The sequence below is a fragment of the Canis lupus genome, chromosome 4 (genome assembly GCF_003254725.2).
Source record: "Canis lupus dingo isolate Sandy chromosome 4, ASM325472v2, whole genome shotgun sequence".
NCBI classification, from domain to species: Eukaryota; Metazoa; Chordata; class Mammalia; order Carnivora; family Canidae; genus Canis; species Canis lupus.
Genome location: NC_064246.1, coordinates 53,183,452 through 53,210,826, shown reverse-complemented (window position 1 = coordinate 53,210,826; position 27,375 = coordinate 53,183,452). Strand labels below are relative to the sequence as shown.

The following is a 27,375-nucleotide window of genomic DNA, read 5'->3' as shown; positions in this document are numbered from 1 at the left end:
TTTCTTATGACTTCTTTGAAAGTGGTTTTCCATATTTACCCAAGTGACTGTGTGTTACTTTTACAGTTCCCAGGAGAAACTGAAGGGTGAATGATTTTCTGAGGAAAGGGCAAAGCCCCTAAATGTTTTCCATCAGGGGCCCTTTTGGTTGTTCACCAGAGTTCAAAGTCTGTCTGTAGATTTATAAACCCCATTGCTAATTTTTAGTTCCCACCATGGTTGTCAGGCCCTGGGGATTGATTCAGACTAACTAGATACACAGGAGATTAATTAGTAAACCAGAAGTCTCTGTGTTAATTTATGAAGAATATTCATGACTTGAGAGCAAATATGGGTCCTTTATTTATCTACTGACCATCTTCTCTGTAGTGGAGAGAGATGGAGAAAGTGGAGAGCCCTTTCAGGGTCCAAATACCACCGTAAAGTGTTGCCTAATGTAAGAACAGAATCAAGTACTAGGTTCAGGATTTTTTTTTAAGACCTATTTCTAGCCAACTGTGGCAACTCGAGTGGTCTCATCTCTGCTCAGGAGCTTTCTCTGCCTACGGAATCAAGATGAGTCACCGTGAATCCAGGGTTCCCTCTCCTTCATGCTTGAAACACATGTTGTCTTCCCTAATTCACATTTTTTGTCCTAGACTTCTTTCAGTTTATGGTTGTCATGACAACTAAGCTCATGGCCCATTTTTCTAACATGCCCCAGGGTTATGTTTCCTGATTTATTTCCCCCTGTGGATTAATTTAGAGGTTGCACTCCTTGTAGGGGTTCCAGAGTGGGACCTTACAGGGAGAAGTCAGGTAGACTTCCTCCAGGTACTTTATAAAATGAGCTGTCTGGAGAGACATCCCTCTGGAGAGCAGACCCCATGAGTGCCCTATGGGCCTCTCCGTCTCAGAGGACAGCCTCCTCTAGCCATGTCCCTAGCTTTCGAGACCTTACTTTGACTTAAAATTTTAAAATCTATCTACTATTTGCAAATGGTTTTGAGACTTCCACCCCCAGACATTTTTACTCATAATGCAGACGGTAATGTGTTTTGATGTGCTTGTCTAGCGAGCTGATTATTAGTTATGCAATAACCAGGACCCAGATGTGAAGCCAGTTTAAATTATTAATAGAGATAGCTTACAGTGGCCAGAGGACTTCTAATGGGAGGAAATGATCCTGTAAAATCAGTGGCAAATTTTAAAAGACTAACATATGCTTATTGTAGAACATTCAACTGTACAGGAATATTTAAAGTAAAAAGTGAAAATCTTGCCTGCTTCTCCAAGCCCATCTGTTCCACAGTTGACATTTCCTTCTAAACTAGTTTATACACACACACACACACACACACACACACACACACACACACACCCCACATATAGTTTTGTTTGTTTGCCTGTGGATGACATGTTGTTGATGGGGGGTTTTTTTGTTTTTTGTTTTTTGTTTTGTTTTGTTTTCTTTGCAGGAATACTTTTATTTATGCTGAGCAACTGGTTTATTTTTCCCTTTTGGACATTAAGTTAATCGACTGTGTCCTCCTTCTTGGGTGGTTGGGCAGTGCCAAGTTTTTGATGTATGGCAAGTCTTTTGGGTATGATCCCATTCCTGGTTGTTGTTGATGTTTTTAATAGGATTATAGCATACATCCTTTTCTGAAACTTGCTTTATATTCACTTAACAATTTAACTCATAGATCTAGACAGTCAGGATGTAAATCCCAGCTTTTACCACTCATTGGCTGCCACTCTGAACCTCAGTTTCTTTATCAGTAAAATGGGGATGCCGATGGCATGTATTTCCTGGGGTTGGTATGAGGAATAAATAGCTCAGAGCAGGGCCTGATGTATTATACACACTCTCAGTAAGTGTGAACGACTCAGTCTTTTCAGTGGATACATAGCATTTCATTATGTAGTAGACTGGGATTTTTTTTAGTTTGACTCTTCCTCCCTGATGGCTCCTAGATTTTACTTACCACAAGTAAGTCTTATCACAAGACTCCCTGCTACTGCACTAGGACCTACAAAGTTAGTGCCCAGCTCTGGGTGAGATGTCCAGGTACAGCCAGCCCTAGGGTATGGGAATCTCTGGTGAGAGGTGGAAGATGGGGTCTGGGGTGAGGATAGAAGATTTATGTACTTCTCTGTTCCCAGCAAATCGCCATCGCTCGGGAGGGCGACCTGCTGACCAAAGAGCGGTTGTGCTGTGGCCTGTCCATGTTTGAGGTCATCCTGACACGCATTCGGAGCTACCTGCAGGACCCCATCTGGCGGGGCCCACCGCCCACCAATGGAGTCATGCACGTCGATGAGTGTGTGGAGTTCCACCGGCTCTGGAGCGCCATGCAGTTCGTCTACTGCATTCCCGTGGGGACCAACGAGTTCACGGCTGAGTGAGTACCCTCGGGGAATGGCGAGTCATCACCCAGCTTCCATGTCTCCCCCCACCAAGAGTCACCAAGCTACCAGGGCTCAACCAGAAAAGTGATCAGGGACAGATTGTCTGACAACTATTTATTGAATACATACTGTGTGCCAAGTGCCAGACAGAAACCAGTGCTGAGCAAAAGTAGATGGTTCCTGGCCTCATACAGCAAAGGCAGGAAGGGCAACAGGTGCCTGAGAAGAGAGCTGAGTGGGTTATTGGAATGTAAGTGACATAGTAGAACTGAGCCTTGAACATTGCCTGGGATTCAGCTCTTAGGAGGTGAGGACATTCCAGGAAAAGCAACAAGTGCCTCCTCAGGAGAGCGTCATGCCCTAACTGCTCATACTAGCCTGGCTCGTGAGGCCTGTACTCTTGAAAACCAAGAAACCTTCTAAAGGAACCCAATATTGTCATCAGAAAAGACAGAAGCAGATTCCAGTTCTTCCTTCCCTCACCCAGCTACCCATCAAGAGTAGTGCAATAAAGAAGGCAGACAAGGTCTCTGCTCCAGGAGCCAAGAGCCCCTGAGAATGAGCGAGTAAGGCCAGAGAAGGCTTCCCTGAGGAAGTGCTGTTGGGACTGGGCTGGGCTGAGCAAGCTGTTTCCAGAGCAGCTGCTGGGCCTGCGCTTCTAGCCAGAGTGATGGGGAAACAGGAAAGCCTGCCCAGGGGGCTGCAGCTGCTGCTCGAGGATAAGAAAAACAGCAGAGAGATGACCCCGCAGCCTCTGGACCTGCCCAGGATGCTGTCGGGGGCTTGTGGCACGCAGGCTGAGCTTCCCAGACCCAGAGGACTTGCAGCGCCCACGGCCCAGCAGCAGCTGCTCACCCGCACAGCACACCCGTCCCTGCCCGCTCAGCCTCCACAGGCCGCTTGGTCTGCAGGTTTAAAAGGGTCCTTCACTTCACAAGCATTCCTCTGGCTCCCTTACAGAGGCGAGACAGATTCTCATCCAAATTCGAATCAGCCACAGAAATCTCAAGGAATGGTTGAATTTTTTCCCTCCAAGTGTATACATCATCAGTGGCCGACAGGCTGGCACCTCTCTGTGGTTAGAGAGACTTGTAATATATCCATAGTCCCTGGATCAAAGCAAATGTATGCTCACGTCTTACCTTGCACCCACTTTACAGATTGAGAGGATTGACCCAGGGACTGGCTGGCTCACTATCTACACTCCTGGCCCAAGATGAGGATCTTCCCCCACCCTCCCCTGCCCTTCATTCCAGCTGCTTTCTCTCCTCACTCCCAGGCAATGTTTTGGTGACGGTTTGAACTGGGCTGGCTGCTCCATCATTGTCCTGCTGGGACAACAGCGTCGCTTTGACCTGTTTGACTTCTGTTACCACCTGCTAAAAGTACAGAGGCAAGATGGGAAGGATGAGGTCATTAAGAATGTGGTAAGCAGCTAAGGGCTGGGGCCTGGGGAGTGGGGCCAGGCCTGACAAGCAGGCTTTCATCTGCGAAGGAGGGCGAACTGTTTATGGAGGCCAAGTCCCCACACCACAGGTAGGTACAAAGATGCTCAGCAGTCGGGGACCTTCTCGTAGGAAGCCATGAGTCACTTGCTCATAACCTGCTGGGATGAATCAGGTCACCCTGCAGGGCCGGGCCAGGCTCCAGACCTGAATTACCCCTATCTTGTGCCAGCCAGACTGCTGATGCTGGCACTGCAGCCACACAGACTGTCACTGAACACAGAAGTTGTGCCTGTACAGGGATGGGAGAAGCGTCATCATAGGGTAAGCGGGGCTGCTGTAGGGGCAATTGAAAAGGGCTGTCTAAACTGAGCTGAGGCAACGGGTGGTCAGAGAAGGCCTCCCTGGAGGCGATGTTTGGACTGAGTCCAGAATGACCAGCAGCCAATAAACCAGGCAAAATATGGGGTGCAGGGTGGGGAGGATATTCCAGATAAGAGGGATCAGCTTGCTGTAGCATAGGCCCAGAGACATGAAGATGTATGGCTGGAACAAAGAGTTAGGTCCCTAGGACCAGCCGAAAGGAGGAGGAAGCAGAAGCCTCCTCATAAAGGGGTTCTTTGGCCATTATGGTAAGCTATATCTAAGCATTTGAACCATCGTTAAGTGTACAGCGTGGTGGCATTAGGTTCACTCACACGGTCATGCAGCCATCACCACTATTCACCTCCAAAACTTTCTCAGCTTCCCAAACTGAAACACTACACCCACCAAACAAGAACCCCCCAGTCTCCCCTCCCCCCAACCTCTGGTAACCACCTAACCCTAACTTCCACCTTCCGTGTCAAGGATTTGACGACTCGAGGTCCCTCATCTAGAGGAGTCATACAGTATTTACCCTTTCATGACTGGCTTATTTCACTTAGCATCATGTGTTCAAGGTCCCCTATGCTGTAGCTTGTATCAGAGTTTTCTTCCTTTTGAAGGCTGAATAATGTTCCATTGTATGTATACACCACATTTTGTTTATCCACTCATCCATCAATGAACACTTGAGTTGCTTCCACTTTTGGGCTATTGTGAATATGCTCCTGTGATCATGAGTATACAGATATTTGTCCAAGCCCCTGCTCTCAGTACTTTTGGGTATCTCCCTATAAGTGGAATTGCTGGATTACACGCTAATTCTATTTTTAATGTTTGAGGAACTGCCATACTGTTTTCAGTAGTGGCTGCGCCATTTTACATTCCCACCAGCAATGCGTAAGAGTTCCAGTTTTTCCACCTCCTTCCTAGCACTTGGTGTTCTCTGGGGTTTTTGATAATAGCCATCATAATGGATATGAAGTCATATCTCATTCTGATTTCAATTCCCATTTCACTAATGATTTAGTGATGTTGAACGTCTTTTCACATGCTTATTGGCTGTTTGTTTTCTTCGGAGAAATGTCCATTCAAGTCCTTTGTTTGCTTTTTAATTGGATTGTTTTGTTGTTGTTGTTGAGTTGTAGAATTCTTTATATATTCTGGATATTAATCACTTATTTAATATTTGAGTTGCAGATATTTTCACCCATTCTGTGGGATTGTCCTTTCACTCTGTTAATAGTGTCCTTTGATGCAGATAAGTCTTCAATTTTGATGTGGTTTGTGTTTTCTTTTATTACTTATGCTTTTGGTGTCACGTCTAAGAAATCATTGCCAAATTCAATGTCATGAAGATTTTTCTCTGTTTTCTTCTAAGAGTTTTATAGTTTTAGATCCTATGTTTAGGTCTTTAAACCACCTTGAAGTTTGTTTTTTTATATTGTATATTATATAAAGTAAGGATCCAGCTTCATTCTTTTGCATGTGGATATCCAGTTTTCCCAGCACCGTTTATTGAGAACACCGTCCTTTCTCTGCTGAACGGTTTTGGCACCCTTGTTCACCCTTGTTAAACATCATTTGCCCATATATGGAAGAGTTTATTTCTGAGCTGTCTATTCCATTGATCTATAGGCCTGTCTTCATGCCAGTGTCATATTATTTTGATTATTGTAGCCTTGTAGTAAATTTTGAAACAGACAAAAGGTTTTATAGCCAAGTTAACACTTGATTGCTAAGCTCTGGAAACCCACAGAAGGTCTTAAGCAAGAGAGGATCCTGATCATTGAAGCATCAGGACCCTGGACCCCAACCTCACTGAATTCTCTTGCTCTTGCTTTTTATTTCTCTGTCCCCTCCTCCTGCCCCTAACTTGCACATCCCTGTCCATCTGCAGCCCCTGAAGAAGATGGCCGACAGAATTAGGAAGTACCAGATCTTGAACAATGAGGTTTTTGCCATCCTGAACAAGTACATGAAATCCGTGGAGACGGACAGCTCCACCGTAGAGCATGTGCGTTGCTTCCAGCCACCCATCCACCAGTCCCTGGCCACCACCTGCTAGGTGGAAGGTCCTGCAGATCCTTCACCTGGAAGAGAAGAAGCACCAGGAGAGAGGAAGCCATGGCCAGCCTGCAGCAGGGTCTGACTGGACAGCACATGGGATAAGCCTGGAAGCAAACAAGAACCTCCCCAAACACATCTACACCTCCCAAGGGCTGGGCCTGTGCATGCTCTCCCATGACATCTCCATGGTGGTTTTTCCATAGCGTAAATGAAAACAAAAATGAAAAGAAACAGGGCAGTATGTGCTTTTTCTTTTCTTTTTTCCCTCAGCTGTGTTAAGAGCCCTAGTTTCACCCCTTCTTCATCTCACAGCCCTGCCCCCCCATCCGTGGTTGCTTCTCAAGACCTCCTCCCAGATGATAACCTCCTACTTGGTGCCCACATGTGACCTCAGGAGGGAAGTCTTAGTGCTGGAGACAAGAGCATGGCTATACCTCAAGATATCAGTCTGACCTGACAGGCGTGTCCCACTTCTTGGCTTCTTCCCCTCCTCTGGCCCCTTACCACCAACAGTACTTGTGGACCAGACGCTGAGAGCCATGGGAGACAAAAGACAAGGTTCCTGGTACTGGCACCGTGATAGATGGTGTTGGCTCTGGGCCTTCCATGAACTCCCCAAACCACACTCCCCTCTCAGGGTGCTCCAAGGGAGAACTCAGAAATGCATTCACAGCTGTATCTCACTGAGTGGAATTAGGGTAGGAAGATGGTCAGGCCTGCTGTACAGAAGCAGTATTTATTGACATAGCCAGGAATTCCCTAGCCCCGAACAAAAAGCTCTTAGACCATCTCAGCTTGATGAGGAAGTGGTTCCTTTATTCATCAAGCAAATACCGTGAGTAGCTGGACACTGGGAATGCAGCACCGAACGGTTCAGCTGTACTGCCCTCAGCACTAGCCGGTGACCAAATTAGGGACCACTTCTCTGCACAGACTCTCATCAAGGCAAACTCCCACGAGAAAGAAATTATTAAGAGGTTATTTCAACAGAAGCCCAAAGCATATTGGGGTCAGGGAGGTAAGGAATATAAGTTACACTTGTCAATGAGTTTTTAATACCAGGATACACTCCCAGGAAAGGAATCCTGTGTTGGTGAATCGGGACTTTCATCGTCCTAGAAGCTGAAAGATCCTTGGGATGTTTTATCTCTTGCTCTCAACGTCCTTAGTGTTCCTTAACTTAGATTTTGAGGCATGTGGCGTTGCTCACAGGGGCATACCTACTTCGATTTCTCTGAACCAAAAGTCTTTGCAGAATGTCTCATTACAGAGCATCTCTTCTTCAAAGGGAGCCTGTGACCCTGAGCTTGTAAGAAAATATAAAGTGAGACATTTAATATCTCTCCCCCAACCCAGGTAGGCAAAGAAAGGAGAGAAAAATAGAACGGCACTGATCCTCCTCCCTCAGGGCAGATAAATGGAAATGATAACCATTAGTCAGATGGCCCATGTTAACCCCATGGAAAGAGCAAAAACAGTCCATAGCAAGAGGGTTGTGTGATACACTCTGCTTACCAGGGAGGAGCCAGGTGGGGCTCACCAAGTGTGCTCCAAGAGCCTACATCAGGATGTCCTGAGACGAGCACATTGGATTTCTGGGCCTGACCCCAAACCAATTAAGTTTGCATCTCTGAGAGTAGCAGAGAGATCTGCACTTCCCACAAGCGCTCTCAGTTGTGTTGCACATGGAAATCTGAGGACCACTGCCATAGAGGGTCTCTCCACTCCCCACCTTGGACTTTGAATTCCCTCTGAGCCATGAAAGAAGATATTTGTAGGGTAGGAAAACTACCGTCCAGGGTGGAAACTGGCAGCCTCCCGTCTGGACTTGCCACTTATCCTATTCTGATTTTTTTGTTTTTTCCTCTTGATGAGCATAGATGTGTCCCAAAGGCGAAAGGGAGAGGCTATGCCACGTGGTCAAACATGCCTTCCAAAACCACATTAAAGTCTCTAAGCACCAGTGTTCTGAATCTTCACTCCCGTCTGGGGACAGTGGGTATTTCAGATAGGCGACCAACTATTAAATCCTAGAGTTTATTCCAAATCCTTGACCATTGCTTTTGTGGAGATTTGGATCATCCGTTTGATGGGATTGCTTTTTCAACAGCCAGCCCCTAGGTCCTGCATTCGAAACCTGAATCTGACCCCCTCGGTAGAATCCTATTATCTTCAGGAGATTGGACCCTGGTAAACTGAGGTCTTCACCTTAAGGAGAGACATTTCATTTCCCTCACTCGCTGGCAGCATTTATTTATGAATACCAAACAGGTTTAATATTCTTTCCTCTCTGATATTCCTGCCACCTTTGATTTGATTTTTTGTGTGTGTCTAAGAACCAGGAAAAAAAATCTTAGGTTTTAAAAAGTTTTAAAAAAAAATTGTTTCAGAAACTGTCAAATGTACCATATTTGTATTAAGAGTTGTTGGGGATTTTTGTACAATGAATTTACATTTATTTATGGTGACTTCTATTTACGCTTGTGATCAAATAATGATGTTAAATTCTTAAACCATATTTGCTATGCAGCTGAAGATGATATTTTGCTTTGTATTTTGGGGTATCTGTGTTGAGTTGATAAACATTTCCATCTCCATTAAAACTGCTTCCAAACCAGCATCTTGGCCCTGATTCCTGGTCTTATTCCAGGGCTCATGGATCTGTGGAAGGTCACATGAACACTTGTGACTAAGAAAACATCCCAAAAGAGAATGGAAGGAGATAGGGAATAGGAAGCAGGTCAGTGCATCCTAAACTAATGGCTTGTTTTGCTTTCTCCTGGGGGCATGACCTTTACCAACTGACTTACACTGGACAAGATACAGGCTGGTAGTTCCTGCTCTTCAGGATTTCATAGTCTCACTGAATGATCCCTTGTTTCAGAGGAGAGTTGGGAACTAATATTTAACAAGACCTGATGTGTTCAGACACCGTGCTAAAACCCATCCCTCCATTTCTTCGAATCAGCCGCAGCCACTCTGTGTGTTATAGATCCCACCTTGGAGAGAGAGGCTCTGCAGTGTGTTTCCGCACAGTTACTAAGTGACAGTTCTGATTTGAACCCAGTTTCAAAGCCTGAGCTTTTTCTCTCATGCTGGCATGAACTGATCAGCCAGGCCAGACCCCGAACCTAGACTTAGGGCCACTGGACTTTTCAGGTTTTTGGGTGAGTAAGATAGAGCAGAGCCTGGTATCAGGAAAAAGGCCCAGCATGGTGTCAGGGGAGTTCCCAGGCTGAAGGTACCTCTCCCCCCTCATCAGAAAGGGTGACACCAGAACACTAGAAGGTTGAGTTTAAAACCAACACCAGTACTTGGAGTCTCATATTTAATGGAGCAGCAACTTTCCTAAAGATGAGTCCTAGGGCATTATGACTCCCCTTTGGCTCTGGCCTTGGGCAGCCCTCTAATCTCTTAGGGCGTTGGTTCCCTCTTTTTCAACTTGGACAAAATAATCTGAGGTCCCCTCCAGCTTTACTATCCCGATTCCCGATAATGTCCCAGGGGGGTACTTTGAGGGGCCTGACTCACAAATTTGCAATCTTTTTCAGCCATGTGTCACCACCTTCCAAGGAATCTCATCATTATGGGTTGTATATTTGAGCTGGTGTAGATGGTATGCAATTGGTATAGTCCTGAGAGATGCTCAGTGAAAAGGGGGTTCTGTGGCCATCTGGGTTTGGGGAACGCCTCACGCTCTTTCCCTTCTTGAAGATCTCCAGTGTTGTGAGTCCTGCGGCACCTAATCAGCCTAGAATAACCACATTGCCTAGTGGCCATGACTTCGGGAACACCTTTCTCTGCAACACTAGTGACCCTCTCATGGAACATGCTTTGAAAAATACTGGCCTAAGAACATAGAAGTCCATGTTAGATGTATACAAATAACAAAAACAAGACTCACAGAAGAGAAGGACCACTGACTCGCAGGCAGTCCTAACACCTGGGCACAATCTGGGAAGCAGGGACCTGGCAAAATATTGAAGGATTTCAGATGGAAGGGAGAAAACATTTTCACAATGGGAGAGAATTGGGCAGCAGAACATATTCATGTGCTAAGGCTGCCATAACAAAATCGCACAGACCCCATGGTTTAAACAACAGAAATTTACTTTCTGGAGGCTAGAAATCCACGACCAAGGTAACATCAGGGTTAGTTTCTTCTAAGAGTCTCTCCTTGGCTTTTATTTATTTATTTTTTAATTTTTATTTTTTTTCTCCTTGGCTTTTAAATGCCACCTTCTCCCTTTGTCTTCCCAGGGTCTTCCCTCTGGCTGTGTCTGGGTCCTGATTTCCTCTCCTTAGCAGGACACCAGACGTATTGCATTCGGATGCATTCATATGGCCTCATTTTGCCTAACCTACCTTGTTAAATAAAGGTTTTTGTCTCTGTATACGGTCCCATTTTGAGGTACTGGGGGCTAGGATTTTAACACAGGAGTTCTGGAGTGGGGAACACAATTCATAACGCTAGGGAAGAGAAAGTCTAGGTCTGAAAAAGCCTCTGTCTCTGGGGGCCCTGGACTTGTTTGAAGGTTGGGATACCATTGCTTTGAGAACACATCTTGAATACTATTTGCAAGACTCTGTATGATTAAAAACTGATCATAGTCACAGACTTAAAGGAACTCCTGGAGTTCTAGAAGGAATAAAACCATATCGTGAATAAGAACGTGACGGAGAGAATATGACAATTCTAATGATCACTAGCAATTATTGAGCTTCCTTACGCCAGGCATCAGAAAAAAATGCTTTAAATTCTTTATTCACTTAAATGTCACAAATTGTAGGAAGTAGGTACTGCTATTTACTCCCATTTCCTGTGCCAAATTCTGAGGCACAGATCTCATAAAGGGTAAGGAAAGGAGCTAGAATTCAAAGTCCAGTAAGTCTGGATCCAGATCCAAGGTCTTAACCACTAAGCATATAACAATATGCTTTGCAGCACCTCTATCCTAAAGGGATCCCAAGAGACAGTCACACCAGGTGTCTCTTAAGATCAGAGGAAAGCGTGTTCTTCCCGTTGGAGTAAGATAGAGTGAGGGCCATATCAGGGAGGACTTCAGGGAAGAGGTTCCATTTATTTTTTTTTTAAGATTTTATTTATTTATTCATGAGAGACACACAGGCAGAGACACAGGCAGAGGGAAAACCAGGCTCCCCACAGGGAGCCTGATATGGGACTCGATCTCAGGATCCCGGGATCATGACCCAAGCCAAAGGCAGATGCTCAACCACTGAGCCACCCAGGTGCCCAAGAGGTTCCATTTCTGCCTAAACTTGAAAAATGAGCATCTGGACACAAGGAGATGCAGGCACCAAAAGACTGAAGAGAAAGAATTTTCCAAAATCAAATGTTGGCCAAGAAGAGGCCCTGACCGGCTTAGATTAAACCTGCTCCTGCCCCTAACCCTACACTTTACCAGGCCCTGAATGTCAGTCACAGTCTGCAAAACAATGCACGTGTGAAGTAGCGTTGTGCATCTGCGTCCCTCAAAATCCGATGCTTGGTGCTGGCTCGGTGGCCTGTGATCCTAAACATCCACCCTGTGACCGATGCTGTTCAGGCCCCAGTAGAAGCTTCACACTTATTTTTAGGCCATGTCCTTGATTGCAGTGACCTCCAAGTGTAGTGAAGGTTTTGTGCACTGTGCTGCCACTGGCCCCAGGGATGCATTCTGCTTGGGAGGCATGGAAGCTTGAGCTGTAGAGGCATACAGGTGAGGAAAGAGGGCAAGCCTACAAGAATGGCAATTTTAACCAAAAATCCAGGAGTGTTTTTGTGCCACAGAATGCATGCAGCTTGAAGTTGTTACTAGGCAACATAGGTTACAACTGTGCCTCTAACGATGTCCCCTTTTTTGAAACAAACAAACAAAAATTACCTACAACAGTTTATGGAGCTGTTGTTCAAAGATAGAGTGTTTGATGAAACACATATCACATTATAACCATTTCACATTATAACCACTTTCAGACACTCAGTAGAACTGCTGACAAAATGCTGTTCAAGTAATTAGATTTAGTTTAGATAGGATAAAAGAACTGAACCGAAAATTTAAATAAAGACACAGAACATCCTCAAAAAAGTGAGCAGTGGTCTTATGAGAAAATAAAATTCATTTTGAATGTACACTATAGTCATTTGGTCTGCATTATTGCTTACTATTATTGACATTACCAAAAAAATCAAAGTCATCTAGGTTTGTCTAATTTGCTTCAAGGGGGCGCAAATATTTTTACAGATTTTACAGAAATTGGCTTTCCTCAAATGAAAATGCATGTGATGTATGCCACAAAAATGCCATTCTAATGAAATAGAAATCGAAACAGTGAAACAAAAAAATACTTTGCATGACAAAGAAGATTCACATGCAAATAATGCCAAACCAACTTGCTTACAAACTATTTTTTGGCCATCATGGTCAAAGTATTGTTCTGAGGAAGATCAGAACAAGGGAATCCACTGGCCACTTTTAGGGAGGTTTCCTTATCAATCCCAGAATTGAAAAAGTTGAAAAAACAAGAAATACTATATGCTCCAGATGCTGCAAAGAGACAGTGAAAATGATATTGTAAGGGATATTTGTATAATAAAATGAAAATATTTTGTAATATTTTCGGTTATTATATGTGACCCCATTACAGTAGTTGAATGTGATCGGTAAAATACCTTGCTTATTTTTTAAGTAGTGCTTAAAAAATCCTATTGACAATTTCAGGTGCCATCCTCTTACCAGAGCAGAATTTCTTCAAACTAAAATTAATGAAAACCAAAGAGTTACAGTGACTCAAGAAAGGTTGTCTGATCTGGTCTAACGGACAATAGAGCACAAATGGTATAAAGAAAGCTTCTGGGCAGCCCAGGTGGCTCAGTGGTTTAGTGCTGTCTTTGGCCCAGGGTGTGATCCTGGAGCCCGGGGATCGAGTCCCGCGTTGGGCTCCCTGCATGGGGCCAGCTTCTCCATCTGCCTGTCTCTGCCTCTCTCTCTCTGTCTCTCATGAACAAATAAATAAAATCTTAAAAGAAAAAGAAAGAAAGAAAGAAAGAAAGAAAGAAAGAAAGAAAGAAAGAAAGAAAGAAAGAAAGAAAGAAAGAAAAAAGAAAGAAAGCTTCTGAGTGTTCTCACCCCGCGGATAATGGAAAGGTGACATGTGAGGTGATGGGTTAATTAACTTAGTTGTGATGATCATTTCACAGTGAACACATGCATCCACACATCTCCTTGTACACCTTAAATATATACAATTTTTATTTCAATTGTATCTCCAGAAAGCCAGAGGCTGGGAGGTCTGGATTATAACATACAATGTTACTAAAATGAAGGCAAGAAAGATAAAATGTATAGTATAAATGCATATTAATTTAAGAGTTCGATTTATAGTTTTGTTTTTTTCATCCCCACACCACCGGCCCAACAACAGAACGTCCAAGAATATGTAATAATAATTCAGTCCTCTGGTGTTTTTCCCAGCTCCCAATCCTATAAAACCCTCAACCTGACCTGTGCCTTCTTTTGTGTTATAAAGGTATATTTCTTTGTCAGGAAGACAGAGCATATTTTCTAACCATTTAATAGTGTGGTGTAGAACTTTGATGTCGACACATATGATACTTGGTACCTTTGACCCAGTCCCTGCAGATGGTTGGAGGGCTCTGACTCTGCCTCCCGCTGCGCTAGTGTAAGTAAAGCCAGAAGGGGGGAAGGGTCAGACCCATTTGCTCCCCTCTAGGCAAGGAGGCGAGGAACCAGCGCCCCCCCCAGGCAGTCCCCCCCCATCTGGTTTGATTTACCCGGATCCCCCGGGGGGCTCCCTCCCAGCCCTCTCGCCTTCCCAGATGCGCGCCCCCCGCTGGCCCAGAGCTTCCGGCAGGATGGGGCGAGCGGGGCTTCCCTGGGAAAATATGCTGGGAGATGCTATCGGAGCTAAAAATACTAAGCTCCGCCTTCATTAGTCAGAATAAAACCCAGGGATTTCTGCCTTCTGGAGTTGCAGGTCAACGGGAAAATGGGAAATCAAAGAGCCTCCTGGTTGGGGCTTTTCTTACACCACTTTGTGGCCGGGATGCAGGCGGGAGCTGGAGAAGGCTCGCTGCTCCCCCTGGGGTGCAAGGGCCTCAGCAGCACAGCCCGGCCCGCCCCCGCGGCTCGCACATAGGCTCCTGCAATCTGCATCCCCCTGTTATACCTGAGGACCCCGACTCCGAAAACAGGGGAAGGTAAACAGCCCCCATCACTGGCCTCTCCAATTCATCCTGGACCAGGCTGTCCCTGGCCCCCTGCAGGTGCTCACGTTGCCGGGCCTGCCAGGAATGCTTGCCCCCCACCACCACCACCTCCCTGTCCTCACAGACTAAGCATTTCTGTCCTCCTTCAAGCCTCACTTCATTTTTAAAAATTTTTTTTATTGGAGTTCAATTTGCCAACATTTAGCATAACACCCAGCGCTCATCCCACCAAGTGCCCCCCGTCAGGCCTCACTTCAAATGCCCTTCCTCCTGGAAACCTAGTCCCAGTCGCTCTGGGAAATACTCTGTGCATCCTCTACTTGATGCTCTGGTCATTTATCAAAACTGTGGTCCACGGTGCACTGTGACCATTTGATGAGTACAATCCATGAGTACAGGGATGGCAGGTGTCTTGCGCACCATCCTAGCGCCCGAGCTTTTCACGGCAGGCGCCAGACACATCGAAAGTGTTCCATCTATGTCTGCTGACTGACTCCATTCCCCTGCTCCCTCAAAAAGCTTGCCGTGTGGTTCGTGTCAACAAGTTAGCCTGCCTCAAAACAGCAGCCATCATAAAAGGGAAGAGAAAAAAGGAGTAATTGTCTGGTGTGGACGATAGGCATCATGGTTTTACCCTACAGGGGTGTAGGGAGGACTGTGCAGGTGGGCTAGGAGAGGGAGGGACACGGACAGGAGTAGTGGCTGGGCGTGCAGCTGGGGGACAGTGCGCAGACACAACCTGCTGGGAGCAGTTGGGAGTGATTTTCTCCCTCTTGGGACCCTTCTCAGCCAAGAATAGGGGTGAAAGAGAGTGATTAAAAACTTGGTTTTTGAAAACTCAACTCTGCAAGGGACTAGCAAGTTCTCTATCTCTCTGAATATTAGGTTCCTTATAATAAGAATAGTAACAGTGATAATTCCTATTTCTGGGGTTGAGAGAATAGAATAATATCACAGTATCCCCCCTTTTCTGTCATTTCATCTTCTACTGTTTCAGTGACCCATGGTCCACTGTGATCTGGAAGCAAATGAACCTCTTTCTGGTGTGTTGTCAGTAGTAGCCTAGTACTACACCACATGACACTACACCATTCACCTCACTTCATCTCATCACGTAGGCATTTTATCATCTCACACCATCACAAGAAGAGGGAGTACAATACAAGAAGACATTTTGAGGGACCCCATTCACATTATGATGGTGTATTGCTATTGTTGTTAATATCTTACTGTTGAATTTATAAATTAAACATTTTTAAGTATGTATGTAAGAAAAAACATTATATATATATAGTTCAGTAACAGTTTCAGGAGTCCACTGGGGGTCTTGAAACATAATCCCTGTGGTTAAGGGGAGACTGCTGCAAATCATGTTAGCACAGTGCCTGGCACATTGTCAGTGCTCAATGACTGGAACTGATTCAGAAAAGAGGGTTCAGTCAGCCAGGATCATTTGTTTTTCCCCTCTGCAGCCAAGGGTCCTATTTCCTTCTTTCCAACCTGGGTTTCCCCTTCAGATTCCCCAGGGAAGTTCAAAGCATATCATAGAAGAGCTCATTACCCCTTCTCCCCATTCAATCCAAGGCTATTTTCCAACAGAGTCAAGAATCAAGAGGTCTAGAGGAGAGAGAGGAAACAACTTGGAGGGTACTGCCCCAGAAATTTAGAAAGCCAGGAGGTCAGATTGAGTTATTCCTAAAAATCAACGGGGAGAAGGCAAGGCCTATTTCCCCATCCCAGCCCTTTTTGGAAAGGCCCTTGAGCTCCTCAGAGAAGCTCAGGATTAATTCATAGGACCTGGAGCCTGCAGCCAGGGGTCCCTGAAGCGGTCTTCTATGTGACCACTTCCTACTCCAACAGAGGGGAACACCAGCCTGTGGGAGGCCTATACTGCCTGTGTTTGCTCAGTTAAGAAAATTTTCCTCATCTATAATTTGAGGTGTTTCCAACACCCCAGCTGAGCCCAGGAATGCATCCCATATTCCTCCTTCCTTGAAGACAAAGGTTATTCAAGCCAAAGAGTACTTGGGATCAGGAACTGTGAGATCTGGATCTAGTCCTAGTTTTTCTTTTCCTTTTTTTTAATTTTTTTTTAAAGATTTTATTTATTATTCATGAGAGACACAGAGAGAGAGGCAGAGACACAGACAGAGGGAGAAGCAGGCTCCATGCAGGGAGCCCAATGCAGTATCGATCCTGGATCTCCAGGATCATGCCCTGAGCTAAAGGCAGATGCTTAAATAAATTTATTATTTAAAAAAAATAATAAAAAATAATAATAAAGGCAGATGCTTAACCGCTGAGCCACCCAGGCATCCCAAGTCCTAGTTTTTCTACCTCAGGCCTCTTTTTCTCCATCTTTAAAATGAGTACATGACCTCTAGGGACTCCTCCCAACAATCTGATATTTCTCAAACCACAGACACGAATCTCAGCCTACCTTTGGGAAATGGGGAAAGGAAAAGAAAGCTGAGGCCCTGAAAGGACAGCTCTAACTTTAGGAGGTCTGGGAACGAGCTTTGGGGGTCCATGGTTTCTCTGAAATAGTAGACACATATATAGGTGCATCTTTTTCTACTTCAGAGAGGGTGCTTCATGGATAGCCTCATATTCCCAAAGGAATCTAGACAAGTTAACAACTTCTGGTCTAAAGAGGATGCAGCCCTGTATTGGTCTCCTGTTTATTGCTGCTTTAACAAATGACTGCCAATTTAATGGCCTCAAGCAATCCAAATGTGTTGCCTTACAATTATGGACATCAAAAGACCACAGTCTTCCAACTTAGTCACTAGGCTAAAAATCAAGATGTCAGCAGAGCTGATTCCTCCTGGAGTCTGCAGAGAACCATCGGTTCCTTGCCTCTTGCTGTTTCTGGAGGTTGTGCCTCATAGTCATGTCCCTTCAGCCTCTCCTTCCCTTCTCAAGTGACTTTCTCCTCTGGCTTAAACCTCCTGCACTCTCTTAAAAGGACCCTAGTAATTACATTGGACCCACCCAGATAATCCAAGATAATCATCCCACTCCAAGATTTTTTTTTTTAAGATTTTATTTATTTATTCATGAGAGACACAGAGAAAGAGGCAGAGACATAGGCAGAGGGAGAAGCAGGCTCCCCAGAGGAAGCCTGATGTGGAATTCCATGCCAGGACCCCAGGATCATGCCCTGAGCTGAAGGCAGACACTCAACCGCTGAGCCACCCAGATGGCTTCCTACCCCAAGATTCTTTTTTTTTTTTTTTTTTTATGATAGTCACACAGAGAGAGATAGAGAGAGAGAGGCAGAGACATAGGCAGAGGGAGAAGCAGGTTCCATGCACTGGGGGCCCGACGTGGGATTTGATCCTGGGTCTCCAGGATCGCACCCTGGGCCAAAGGCAGGCCCTAAACTGCTGCGCCACCCAGGGATCCCTACCCCAAGATTCGTAATCACATCTACAAAATCGCTTTTATGATGTGAGGTAGTAAAATCCCAAATTCCAGAGATTAGGACATGGATATGGGGAGGGGGTGCTAATTAATATTCAGCCTACTACAAACCCATTGGGAGGAAACATTTTAAATAAGCAAACCCTTTATCTCAGAAATTTCACTTCCAGAATTTCTCCTATAGGTATAACTACCACATGTATAAAGATATGTTCAAGAATGTCCATTATAGCAGAGTTCACAATATTAAAACCGGAAAACAACCTGTCCTACTGATAATCAGTAGAACTGTAATTAAATAAGTAGGAAATATTCGTACATTGGGATATTCTAAAAAGCAGTATTCTAAATATAATAATCTATCTTCATATATACTAATATGTAAAAGTCTGCAAAATACCTTGTAAGGTAAAAAAAGCAACTTGAAGTGCAATCTGTATAATGTGATCCCATCTTTAAAAAGAATGTACACTTCTGTGGGTACGTGTGCATAATTTCTGGATAGATCTTAAAGAATCTGTTAGTGTTGGTGACTGTCTCTTGACTACAGAATAGCCAGTGGACTTTTATCCTTCACTTTATACCCTTCTGAACTGCAATTTTTTAATTAAAAATTATTATAAGTTTTATAATTTGAAAACCATACATTTAGAGGTAGGGATGCCTGGCTGGTTTGGTGGGTAGAGCATGCAACTCTTGATCTTGGGGTTATAAGTTCAAGCCCCATGTTGGGTGTAGAGATTACTTAAAAAAAAATCTTTTAAAAAAGCCCCATCATTTCAACTGAAATTCAGCAGTTTGAGGAAAAAAGAGGTGGGAGCAGGGTCACAGCTCTGAGGTCATCTTTAGGAAACTCTGATAAGCAAGTATCTCCTCTTCCTGTAACTTCAGCTCCCATTCCCCCCCCCCCCCCCCCCCTGCTGCTACTGGAGCCAAGAAAAGAAGAAAGTTAGTATAGTTAGTAGAGCCTTGGTGTCACTTAGGCCTGGGGTTGCATTCCGGTGCTACCGCTAACCAGCTTCATGGTCTTGGTCTTAAACTCAGTGAAACCTCTGTGTGAAATGGTGATAATATGCTTTTCTTTGATGTGAGACTTTAAGTTAGGTATGTTACGTGCACCACAGGGATTAGCACTCAATGACTTATAGTTTCGATTATTAGTAAGATTGACTTAACCAGAGAAGGCAGCTTCAAGGCTTAACTTAACCATGTTAAGAGTAAAGTATCAGTGGATTTTTACATGTGTATGCAACTGTTGAAGCTGCCATTCAGATACCATAGAGATCACTCTCAGCCTTCACTATTCTTTATGAAGTGCTGTCTCAATAGAAATGCACGTTCAAAAATTTAAGACTTCTTCCCCCCTTTGGCCAAAAGCCAAGGGTTATTAACCTGACTCCCCTGAAATTCAGTGAGGAGGATGTACAGATAGGTGGGTGCATCTTTCTGGGGCAAGGGTTCATAATCTTTGTCAGATTCTTAAAGGGATGTGAGGGCCCCTAAAAAAAAAGGTAAAAATCACCAGTTAGGCCCTTTTCTAAAATGAGGGCCACTCACTCCTGATTCTGCTAGGATGTGACTATAGGTCAGACCACTCCGCACAGACCAGGCTTCCTGGGAATGCAGGACGCGAGATGGAGAGGCACAAACATATTTATTGAACTAGTCCCAAAACAAACATCTACATTTTTGTTTGCAGGGCGAAATGCAGATAATTATCACCAGTTGATCCTCAGCTCAACTGAAAAAAAAAAGGTGTGGCTTTTTAATGGGCCCAGCGCCTGGGTCTGCAGCCAATCCAGACGTGGCTCCGCCCACGGCCCCTCCCCCACACCCCACGGGGCAGAGGTCCTCGGGTGGAGGGGCGGCTTAGCCCCCTCTGCCACCTGACAAGGGGTGAAGAAACCTTAACCCACGCTCCGGATTCCTTTGGGGCTCCTCATCCAGTCCCTGCTCACAAACCAGAATTTCCAGTGTGACTGTGTTGGCCTTGACAGCAGCAGAGGAGGAGGCTTGGGCGCCCACTGCAGTGGCTCTGCCCCCCGGGGGGAGGGGGGGGGGGGCGCAGACTCTGCTCCCGGGCCTTTCTCCTGGATCGAGACAGGTGGGAGAGTGCATCTCAGAGAAGGAAGGCGGCGATGAGAATGAAGCCCTGAGGGGAGGAATATGGAAACTGAAACCCCAGCTCCTAAATATATTCATCGCGTGCCTGTATGCAGTGCTTGTTGGATGTACACCAGGCCCTGGGCTGTACACAAGCTCTACATCAAGAATGGGGTTTGAACCAGACAGCGAAGGTGTGAATCATAGCTTGGCCACTTTGTAGCTGTGTGGCCCTGGGCCAGCTGTGTGCTGTGTGTGTGTGTGTGTGTGTGTGTGTGTGTGTGTGTGTTAGGACCCTCTTCTGTAGTAATGCGCCTCTCAGTAATACCCACCCTAAACTCCTAAGCATAACTTCTAAGCTGGCCCCTGCCTAGAACTCCGATTTTTTAAAAACTCGAGATACAATCCACTTACCATAAAGTTCATCCTTTACAAGTGTACAATTTAGCGGTTTCTCATATATTCACAAAGTTGTCCAACAATCACCATTATCTAATTCTAGAACGTTTTATCACCCCCAAAGGAAACCCCATACCCTTTAGCAATCACTCCACATTTCTACGCCCCCCTCTCCCCCGCCCCCACCCCAGCCCCAACCATTAATCTACTTTTTGTTTCTATAGATTTACCTACTCTGGACCCTTCATATAATATGGGGCCTTTTATGTCTGACCTCTTTCACTGAGCATAATGTTTTCAAAGTTCATGCATGTCGTAGCATGTATTAGGACCACATTCCTCTTTATGGCCAAGTAATACTCCATTGAATGAATGTGCCAAACTTTGTCCATTTATCAGTTGATGAACATTTGTGGTGTTTCCACTTTTTGGGCACTGTGAATAATGCTGATATGAACATTTGTGCACAAGTTTTTGTGGGACCAGTTTTTGTGTTTTTATTGCTCTTGGGTCTATACTAAGAGCAGATGATTTTATCTTGTACCTCCCCTATCAAAAAGTTTTTCCTTCTGCTCCTCAAACAAACCAAGTTTGCTTGCACCTCAGGGCCTTTGCACTAGCTGTTCCCTTTGTCTGGAAGGCTCTTCCCCCAGATTTTTTTAATGGTTCACTCCTTGTCAATCAATCACTACTTGTCAATCAATCAAATCTCAGTTTAAATATCACCACCTCTGTGAGGTCTTCCCCAACCATTTTGCCAGTCATTCTCTGTCCTTACTCTATTTTATTTTCTCCATATTAATTATTATACTCTGATTTATTTTTTATTTAGTTGTTTGCTTGTTTGTAGCATGGCTACCCCTTCTAGAATGTAAGCTCCATAAGAACAGGATCTTGTCATTATGGCATTGGCTATCCCAGGCTGCTAGAACTGATACATAGTAAGCACCTATGAGATCTTAGTTATTATTACTTGAGTATAATAATACACAACTAACTTTCACAGGAAAGTTAGAAACTTGGTACCATGATTATCTCCATATTACAAACAGAAACTGAGACTGAGAGAAGTTAAGTGATTTAGCTAAAATCACAAAACTAGAAAGTGTTGGAGCCTGACTCTAAAGAACCATCTGGCTCAAAAGCCAGTGTCTCTTGCACAAAGCTTACTGCTTACCCCAGCTTTCCTTCCTGAACGTGTGTCTTAGCTTTGCAAAGTGACAATTCCAGCAAGGATTCCTCTGAGCTCAGACAAGAGACAGGGAGAGAAGGCAGATTTGGGGAGACTATTGGGTCTGGCAGCACCGAGAGGTCTGGCCCCAGGGGAAGGCGTGTAGGGCACCCCTCCACACACACCTTCTGGGAACTGTGGCTGGACAAGGGGCTCCAGAGAGCTGCCAGCAATCCCTGGCCTCCCTCCAGCAAGGCCCCGGTGAGTCCTGGCTGCCAGCAGCAGACTCTCTAAAGTAGCATCCACACCTCTGACTCACGGAGAGTGCCATGGACACTTGGGTAAACTTCATTTTACGCAAACTCTAGTAGGAACAATGACAATTAACTATTTTATGCCAGATGCTCTCCTGAACACTTTTCTTGTATTAACTCACTGAATCCCCCAGTTTGCCTGATGAGGTATACACCATATTGTCCCCATGTGACTGATGAGGAAATTGAGGCCCAGGAAGGTTAAGTGACCTGCTCAAGGACACTTGGCTAGGGAATGGCAGAGGCAGGATATAAGCCCAGTCCATCCGATTCCAGGTTCCTGCTTTTAACCACTGCTCTACCCTGCGTGTGTCTCAGTGGTGAGTTTGAGAACAAAGCTTCTATCCTTATGGCTCTATGACTGTGGATTATCCACATAAGCTCTTTGGCCTTTAGTTACTTTATCTGCATGAATGGAAAAGAATCAGCTTCCCTCCCAAGAATGTTCTTTAGAATAGGATGTTAATAGGTATTATGTTAATAGGATATTAATAGGGGTGAGGCATGGGAATTCCATAATGAGCAGGGTTTGGAACACTCTGGGTCAAACTACATTGAGCAGGATTCTTTACAGGCAGGACGTCTCAGTGTCTTTAACATGCTAATATGCTGTGAGCATCTCACAGAGGACGGTTGAGAATGCAGCATTTCCCAAACTTTACTGAACATGGGACAATGTGGAATGATGTCTCAGGATCACAGTTTGGGAAACACTCATTAAAGAAGGTTTTTGTAGGAGAAAAGCAATTTTTCCTGAGATCAGATAGATTTCTCTTCCATTTCCCTACTTTCACTTGCTGGGAAGAAAGGGACCTGTAGACAGACTTTCACCAACTCCTTCAGGCTTGTAGGGGACCTTTCAGACATTTAGCAGGAGATGAGGAACCAGAACCCATTTCCTGAGCACATACTATGTGCCAGCTCTGTGTTTATGATATAGGTTGTCTTTTGTGATTCCCAAAACAGCCTTTTGAGGCAGGTTTAATTTAAGAAGTCAAGATAATGTTGCAGATGAAAATGTTGGCTTTGGAGTCAGAAAAACAAAACTTTGCCTACTATTTGATAATTGTAGCTGTATGCCTTGTGCAAACCACATATCTTCTCTGTGCCTCACTTCCACATCTGTAAAATGGATACTACAACACCTGCCTCATAAGGTTAATGTGAGGATTTGCTGTGTTGTAATAAATGCAAAGCACTTACACAGAATCTACACAGAGTAGGTATTCAGCACGAGGTAACTTTATGATTATCATTACCATCATCATTATCTTTGTTTTACAGATAAGACAGCTGAGACCCAGGAAAGGTAAATAACTTGCTCAAGGCCACACAGCCATTGTGTGTGGTGGAGGTGAGACCCACACACAACTCAAACTGCTCTTCCTCCCCAGAAGCCCTGAAGGAGGCTGAGCTCTTCACAGGCTGGCAAGTAAAACACGTCACCCTCCCCATACTGCTACAGCCCTCTCACACGGAATGCCACTCTAGAGTGCGTGAGAACCTCCCCCAGGGACTCAGACTATACCACCTGCAGGAGAGTTCAGACCCACTTGGCCACAACGTGACTGTGTCTCAGGACCCTTACAAGTTGGCCTGGAGAATTAAGGTCCTGTGTGCACAGGCATCCCTTCAAGAGTCTCTCCATGCAGTAAAGTCTCTGGCTACTCTTCTGAGCCCCAAACTAGTTCTAGGGGAGCATCTCATAAGAAGAATGGCTGATACAAACATTGTGTGCTCAGGGGGCCACACAGGCCCCCCAGTATCAACCTAGGATTTTCCAAGTCCTAGCATGGATGGGAGATGGCTCAGTGGCTGCTGCAGGGAAGGGGGCAGCAGGGGATAACATGGAGGCCAAGGTGACAAGGTTCTAGGCTCCTGCCCTGTATCAATGAGAGAAGCACCTCTTGAACATTTGTAGGTTGTCCTTCCATTTAGCTTTCTCCTTGGGGAAAAAAAAATGTTTGGTACCTACCTCCACCTCATTAAGAAAAAAAAAAAGGCTTTAAAAACCACTATCTAGTCCTTCCTTTCATTGCACATATTGTGGAAACTGAGGCCCAGATGAGAAGGACCTTGCCTCTGGTCCTCTGGTCCCACTCCTATGAGTGGTCCCAGAATGAGGACTAGAAGCTCATATCCCCTGACCCTTTAATACCAACCTCTCAGATAGGCCCAAAGCCTAAGATGGGTTAATTGATTAAACCCAAACGAAAAAACAGAGCCTAAGTTTGTCCTTTCTCAAATGACTCTTCCCACTTTAAAAGCAGTCCTCCCTGTGGCCACAGAGCGCATGGTGCCCTTGTCCTCCCTGTTCCCACAGAACAAATGCTAAGCACCAAACAGGTGCAGGAGCAGGGCATCACTATGCTCCCCAGGGCCCCCCACCTTGAGTCACCAGCCCCAGTAATGACTCAGACAAGCAAAAGGAAGGGAATACAGAAGACACTGAAGTAGAGCTTTGAGGACCTGCTCAAATCCCGGCTTAGCGACTTATTATCTGTGTGACTTTGAGCAAGTCACCAGACCTCCCGGACTCTCACCGTCATCAGCTAGCTGTAAAACTAGGGTACTCCATTGCCTCCTACGACTACCATGAGGATTAGAGTTCATACATGCAAAGAACCTGAAACATGGAGGTTGTGCAGCAGTAGTTCATCTCAGTATTGTTATGTTAACGATAGCTGGTTTTCCATAGGATCTGAAGATCTTTTCCATGAATTAAGTGCATTACACTGTCCGCACATCCACACCAAGGCCAAACGATGCTGTGCTTCCCCATAGATCCCTCGCAGCAAGCTCTGCCCTCTGTAGGAATTTGAAACTTCGTCCACTTGTGGGCAGATCCTCTGATAAGGGATCCCCTAAATGCAGTGTGATCAGCCTGAGGATTGCAATCAAGAAATGGCTCTAGAATCAGCCTGCTGGATTTCATCTTGGCTGCACTGTTTGATTCCTGACAAGTTACTTTGCCTGAGTCTCAGTTTTCTCATCTCTAAAATGGGCATCATAGCAGCACCTGACTCAAGAGTCTTACTGTGAAGAGTAAATGGGACAGTGTGTATGCAGTCCTTAGTGCACTGGCTCATCCTTAAAAAGTGGCCAAAAAATAATAACTCTCATTTTTTGCCCTATGGTCGGGCTTTTCTGCTCATAAATAAAGCATCGTGGGAGATAAAAGTGCTGGATTAGGGTTGGAGTGATTATCAGTAAAGTTCTGACTCTGCCACAAAGTAGCAGAGATGTTGGGCATGACCTTTTCCCTCTTGTGGCCTCAGTTTCCCCTTCTGCAGACTAAGAGAGTTGATTAGTTCAGCTCTAACTCTGAAGGTTGTAAGGATGGTCCCAGTCTTCCCAGCTACCCATACAGAGCAGGGCCAGCAAGAGGTCTGGGAAGAAGCGTCTGACCTCTGCAAACCAGCTCCTTAGTTAAGAGAGCTGTTCTGGGAATCTGCAAGTCCAGCTTGAAGTGTTGTCTTTACCATTGTGCATGATCTTGGTAAAGTCACTTTACCTTTCGGAACCTTAGTTCCGTTATCTGTAAAATGGGACCTAAAATGGTACCAGAGTACAGGATTGCAATGATCACGTGGGCCAATGCCTGCAAAGTGCTTAGCACACAGAGGACACAGTCAGTAACAGTGTGTTGTTTTAATAATCGTTATTGATGCCAGCTGCATGTGGACTCATCCCTGGGCATGGTGCTCTTCTTAGAGCCAGTCTGAGTGCACCTGTGGCCATTCCAAGTATTGTTTCTGGTGACAGTAAAGCTTTTTATGAGAACAGCAGCCATCCTGGGGACCCACCTAAAGAAGAGGAGTTGGCCAGCCTCTGCATGCCAACAGTCAAGATTCCCATGATTCCAGGTCAGTGTGAGGGAGGTGATAGCCATCTGTCCTTCCCCACCCTGCCCAGAAGACCAGCTCTGCGGGTTGGAAAGGACCACAAGCTGCATCTTGTCTAGCCCTTTTACCTGGGGTAAGATGCCAAGAGGGGAAGTGACCTACTCAAGTCTCATGGCATGTTACTAGACCTAGAACATTCAGTCTGTGTAGTATTAAAAGGGTATTTGCGTTTGATTCTTGGCTTCTTGACTTACAGGCTTGGTGACCTCACTGCACCTCATTCCTCATCTGGAAAATGGGGATAATAATAAAACCTGCTTCCCAGGATTGCTGAAAGATTACATGAGCATGCATATACATATATGCGCATAACTTATAAGCATGTAACATATAACAAGTCCTCTATAAATAACAACGTCCAATAGAAATATAATGTGAGCCACTATGTAATTTTCCATCATTTTGTAGCCACTTTACAAAAAGAAGTAGAGAAAATTAATTTTGACAATATATTTTATTTAAACCACAATATCCAAAATATTATTTCAGCATGTGATCAATAATAAAAAGTTATTAATAGTTTATATTTTTTATCTTATTAAGTCTTTGAAATCTGGGCACGTTACAACCTGGGGAAGATTTTGGCAATTATCTGGGATGCTTTTGGTTGTCACAATCAGGGGAGCCTAGGAATGGGAGGCAGTGTGTGCTACTGGCATGGAACCAGGAATACTGACAAGAATCTCACTGTTCAGGGAGGCCTGGGTGGCTCAGCGGTTGAGCATCTGCCTTCAGCTCAGGTCATGATCCTGGGGTTTGGAATCGAGTTCTGCATTAGGCTCCCTGTATGGAGCCTGCTTCTCCCTCTGCCTATGTCTCTGCCTCTCTTTCTCTGTCTTTCATGAATAAATAAATAAAAATTTTTTAAAATCCCGCAGTGCATAAGACAGCCCCCCACAACAAACAATTATGTGGCCCAAAATATTAACAGTGCTTAGCATAGTTCACAGTAGCCTCTTTCCACATTCTCAATGGTCACGTGGAGCTGGTGGCTACCGTATTGGGCAGGGCTGTTCTGTAACATAAAGCATTTGGAAGTGCACTTAGAAGGACCAAAGTTTTAGGAATTCGGGTTTTGGAAAATTAGTTTTTTCCTGTTCACGGGGAATAACTGGCTGACCAGAGCCTGGCTGGCTGAGGACAGAGCCCATCTGTCTCTGGCTGGTCAGACCCTTCCAAAGTCACCGCCCTCCCCTCGTAGACGAGCCTGGGACAGACAGTGAACCCTGTTGTTCTTCTCTGGGGAGACAATGCTGCAGGCCCTGCTACCTGCCTGACAGTGCTATTGTGGCTCCGGGAGAAAAGGGCTTTGTCAGGACTGCAGGCGAGGAGACTGCGGTTCAATGGAGCTCATTATATCCTCACTCTCTGGATGCTGATGCCACCAGCCCTGGGGAAGCCCCGCCTCCTTCTAGAACAAATGGGGAGCCTGAGGCCCAGAGGGTGTGGAAGGCCCTCCAGTAGATCCCAGCTCCCTCCACCTCAGCTCCCTGCCCTAAAACATGAAACTCACCTAACTCCGAAAAGTCTTGCCTCAAAGCACAGGGTGAATTCAGTA

The 27,375-nt window shown here is 45.2% G+C and overlaps 1 protein-coding gene across 5 annotated transcripts in view; it reads left to right on the top strand.

Annotated features, from left to right (window-relative positions):
- CYFIP2 (cytoplasmic FMR1 interacting protein 2) overlaps positions 1-8,887 on the top strand; it is a 123,894-nt gene extending 115,007 nt beyond the window's left edge. For all 5 annotated transcript variants that reach the window (XM_035715651.2, XM_049109200.1, XM_049109199.1 and 2 more), the window contains 3 exons: positions 2,146-2,384; positions 3,671-3,818; positions 6,100-8,887. In XM_035715651.2, coding sequence (XP_035571544.1) covers positions 2,146-2,384; positions 3,671-3,818; positions 6,100-6,267 — 555 coding nt within the window. In that variant the 3' untranslated portion in view covers positions 6,268-8,887. The remainder of the gene's footprint in view (positions 1-2,145; positions 2,385-3,670; positions 3,819-6,099) is intronic.
- The last annotated feature ends 18,488 nt before the right edge of the window (positions 8,888-27,375 follow it).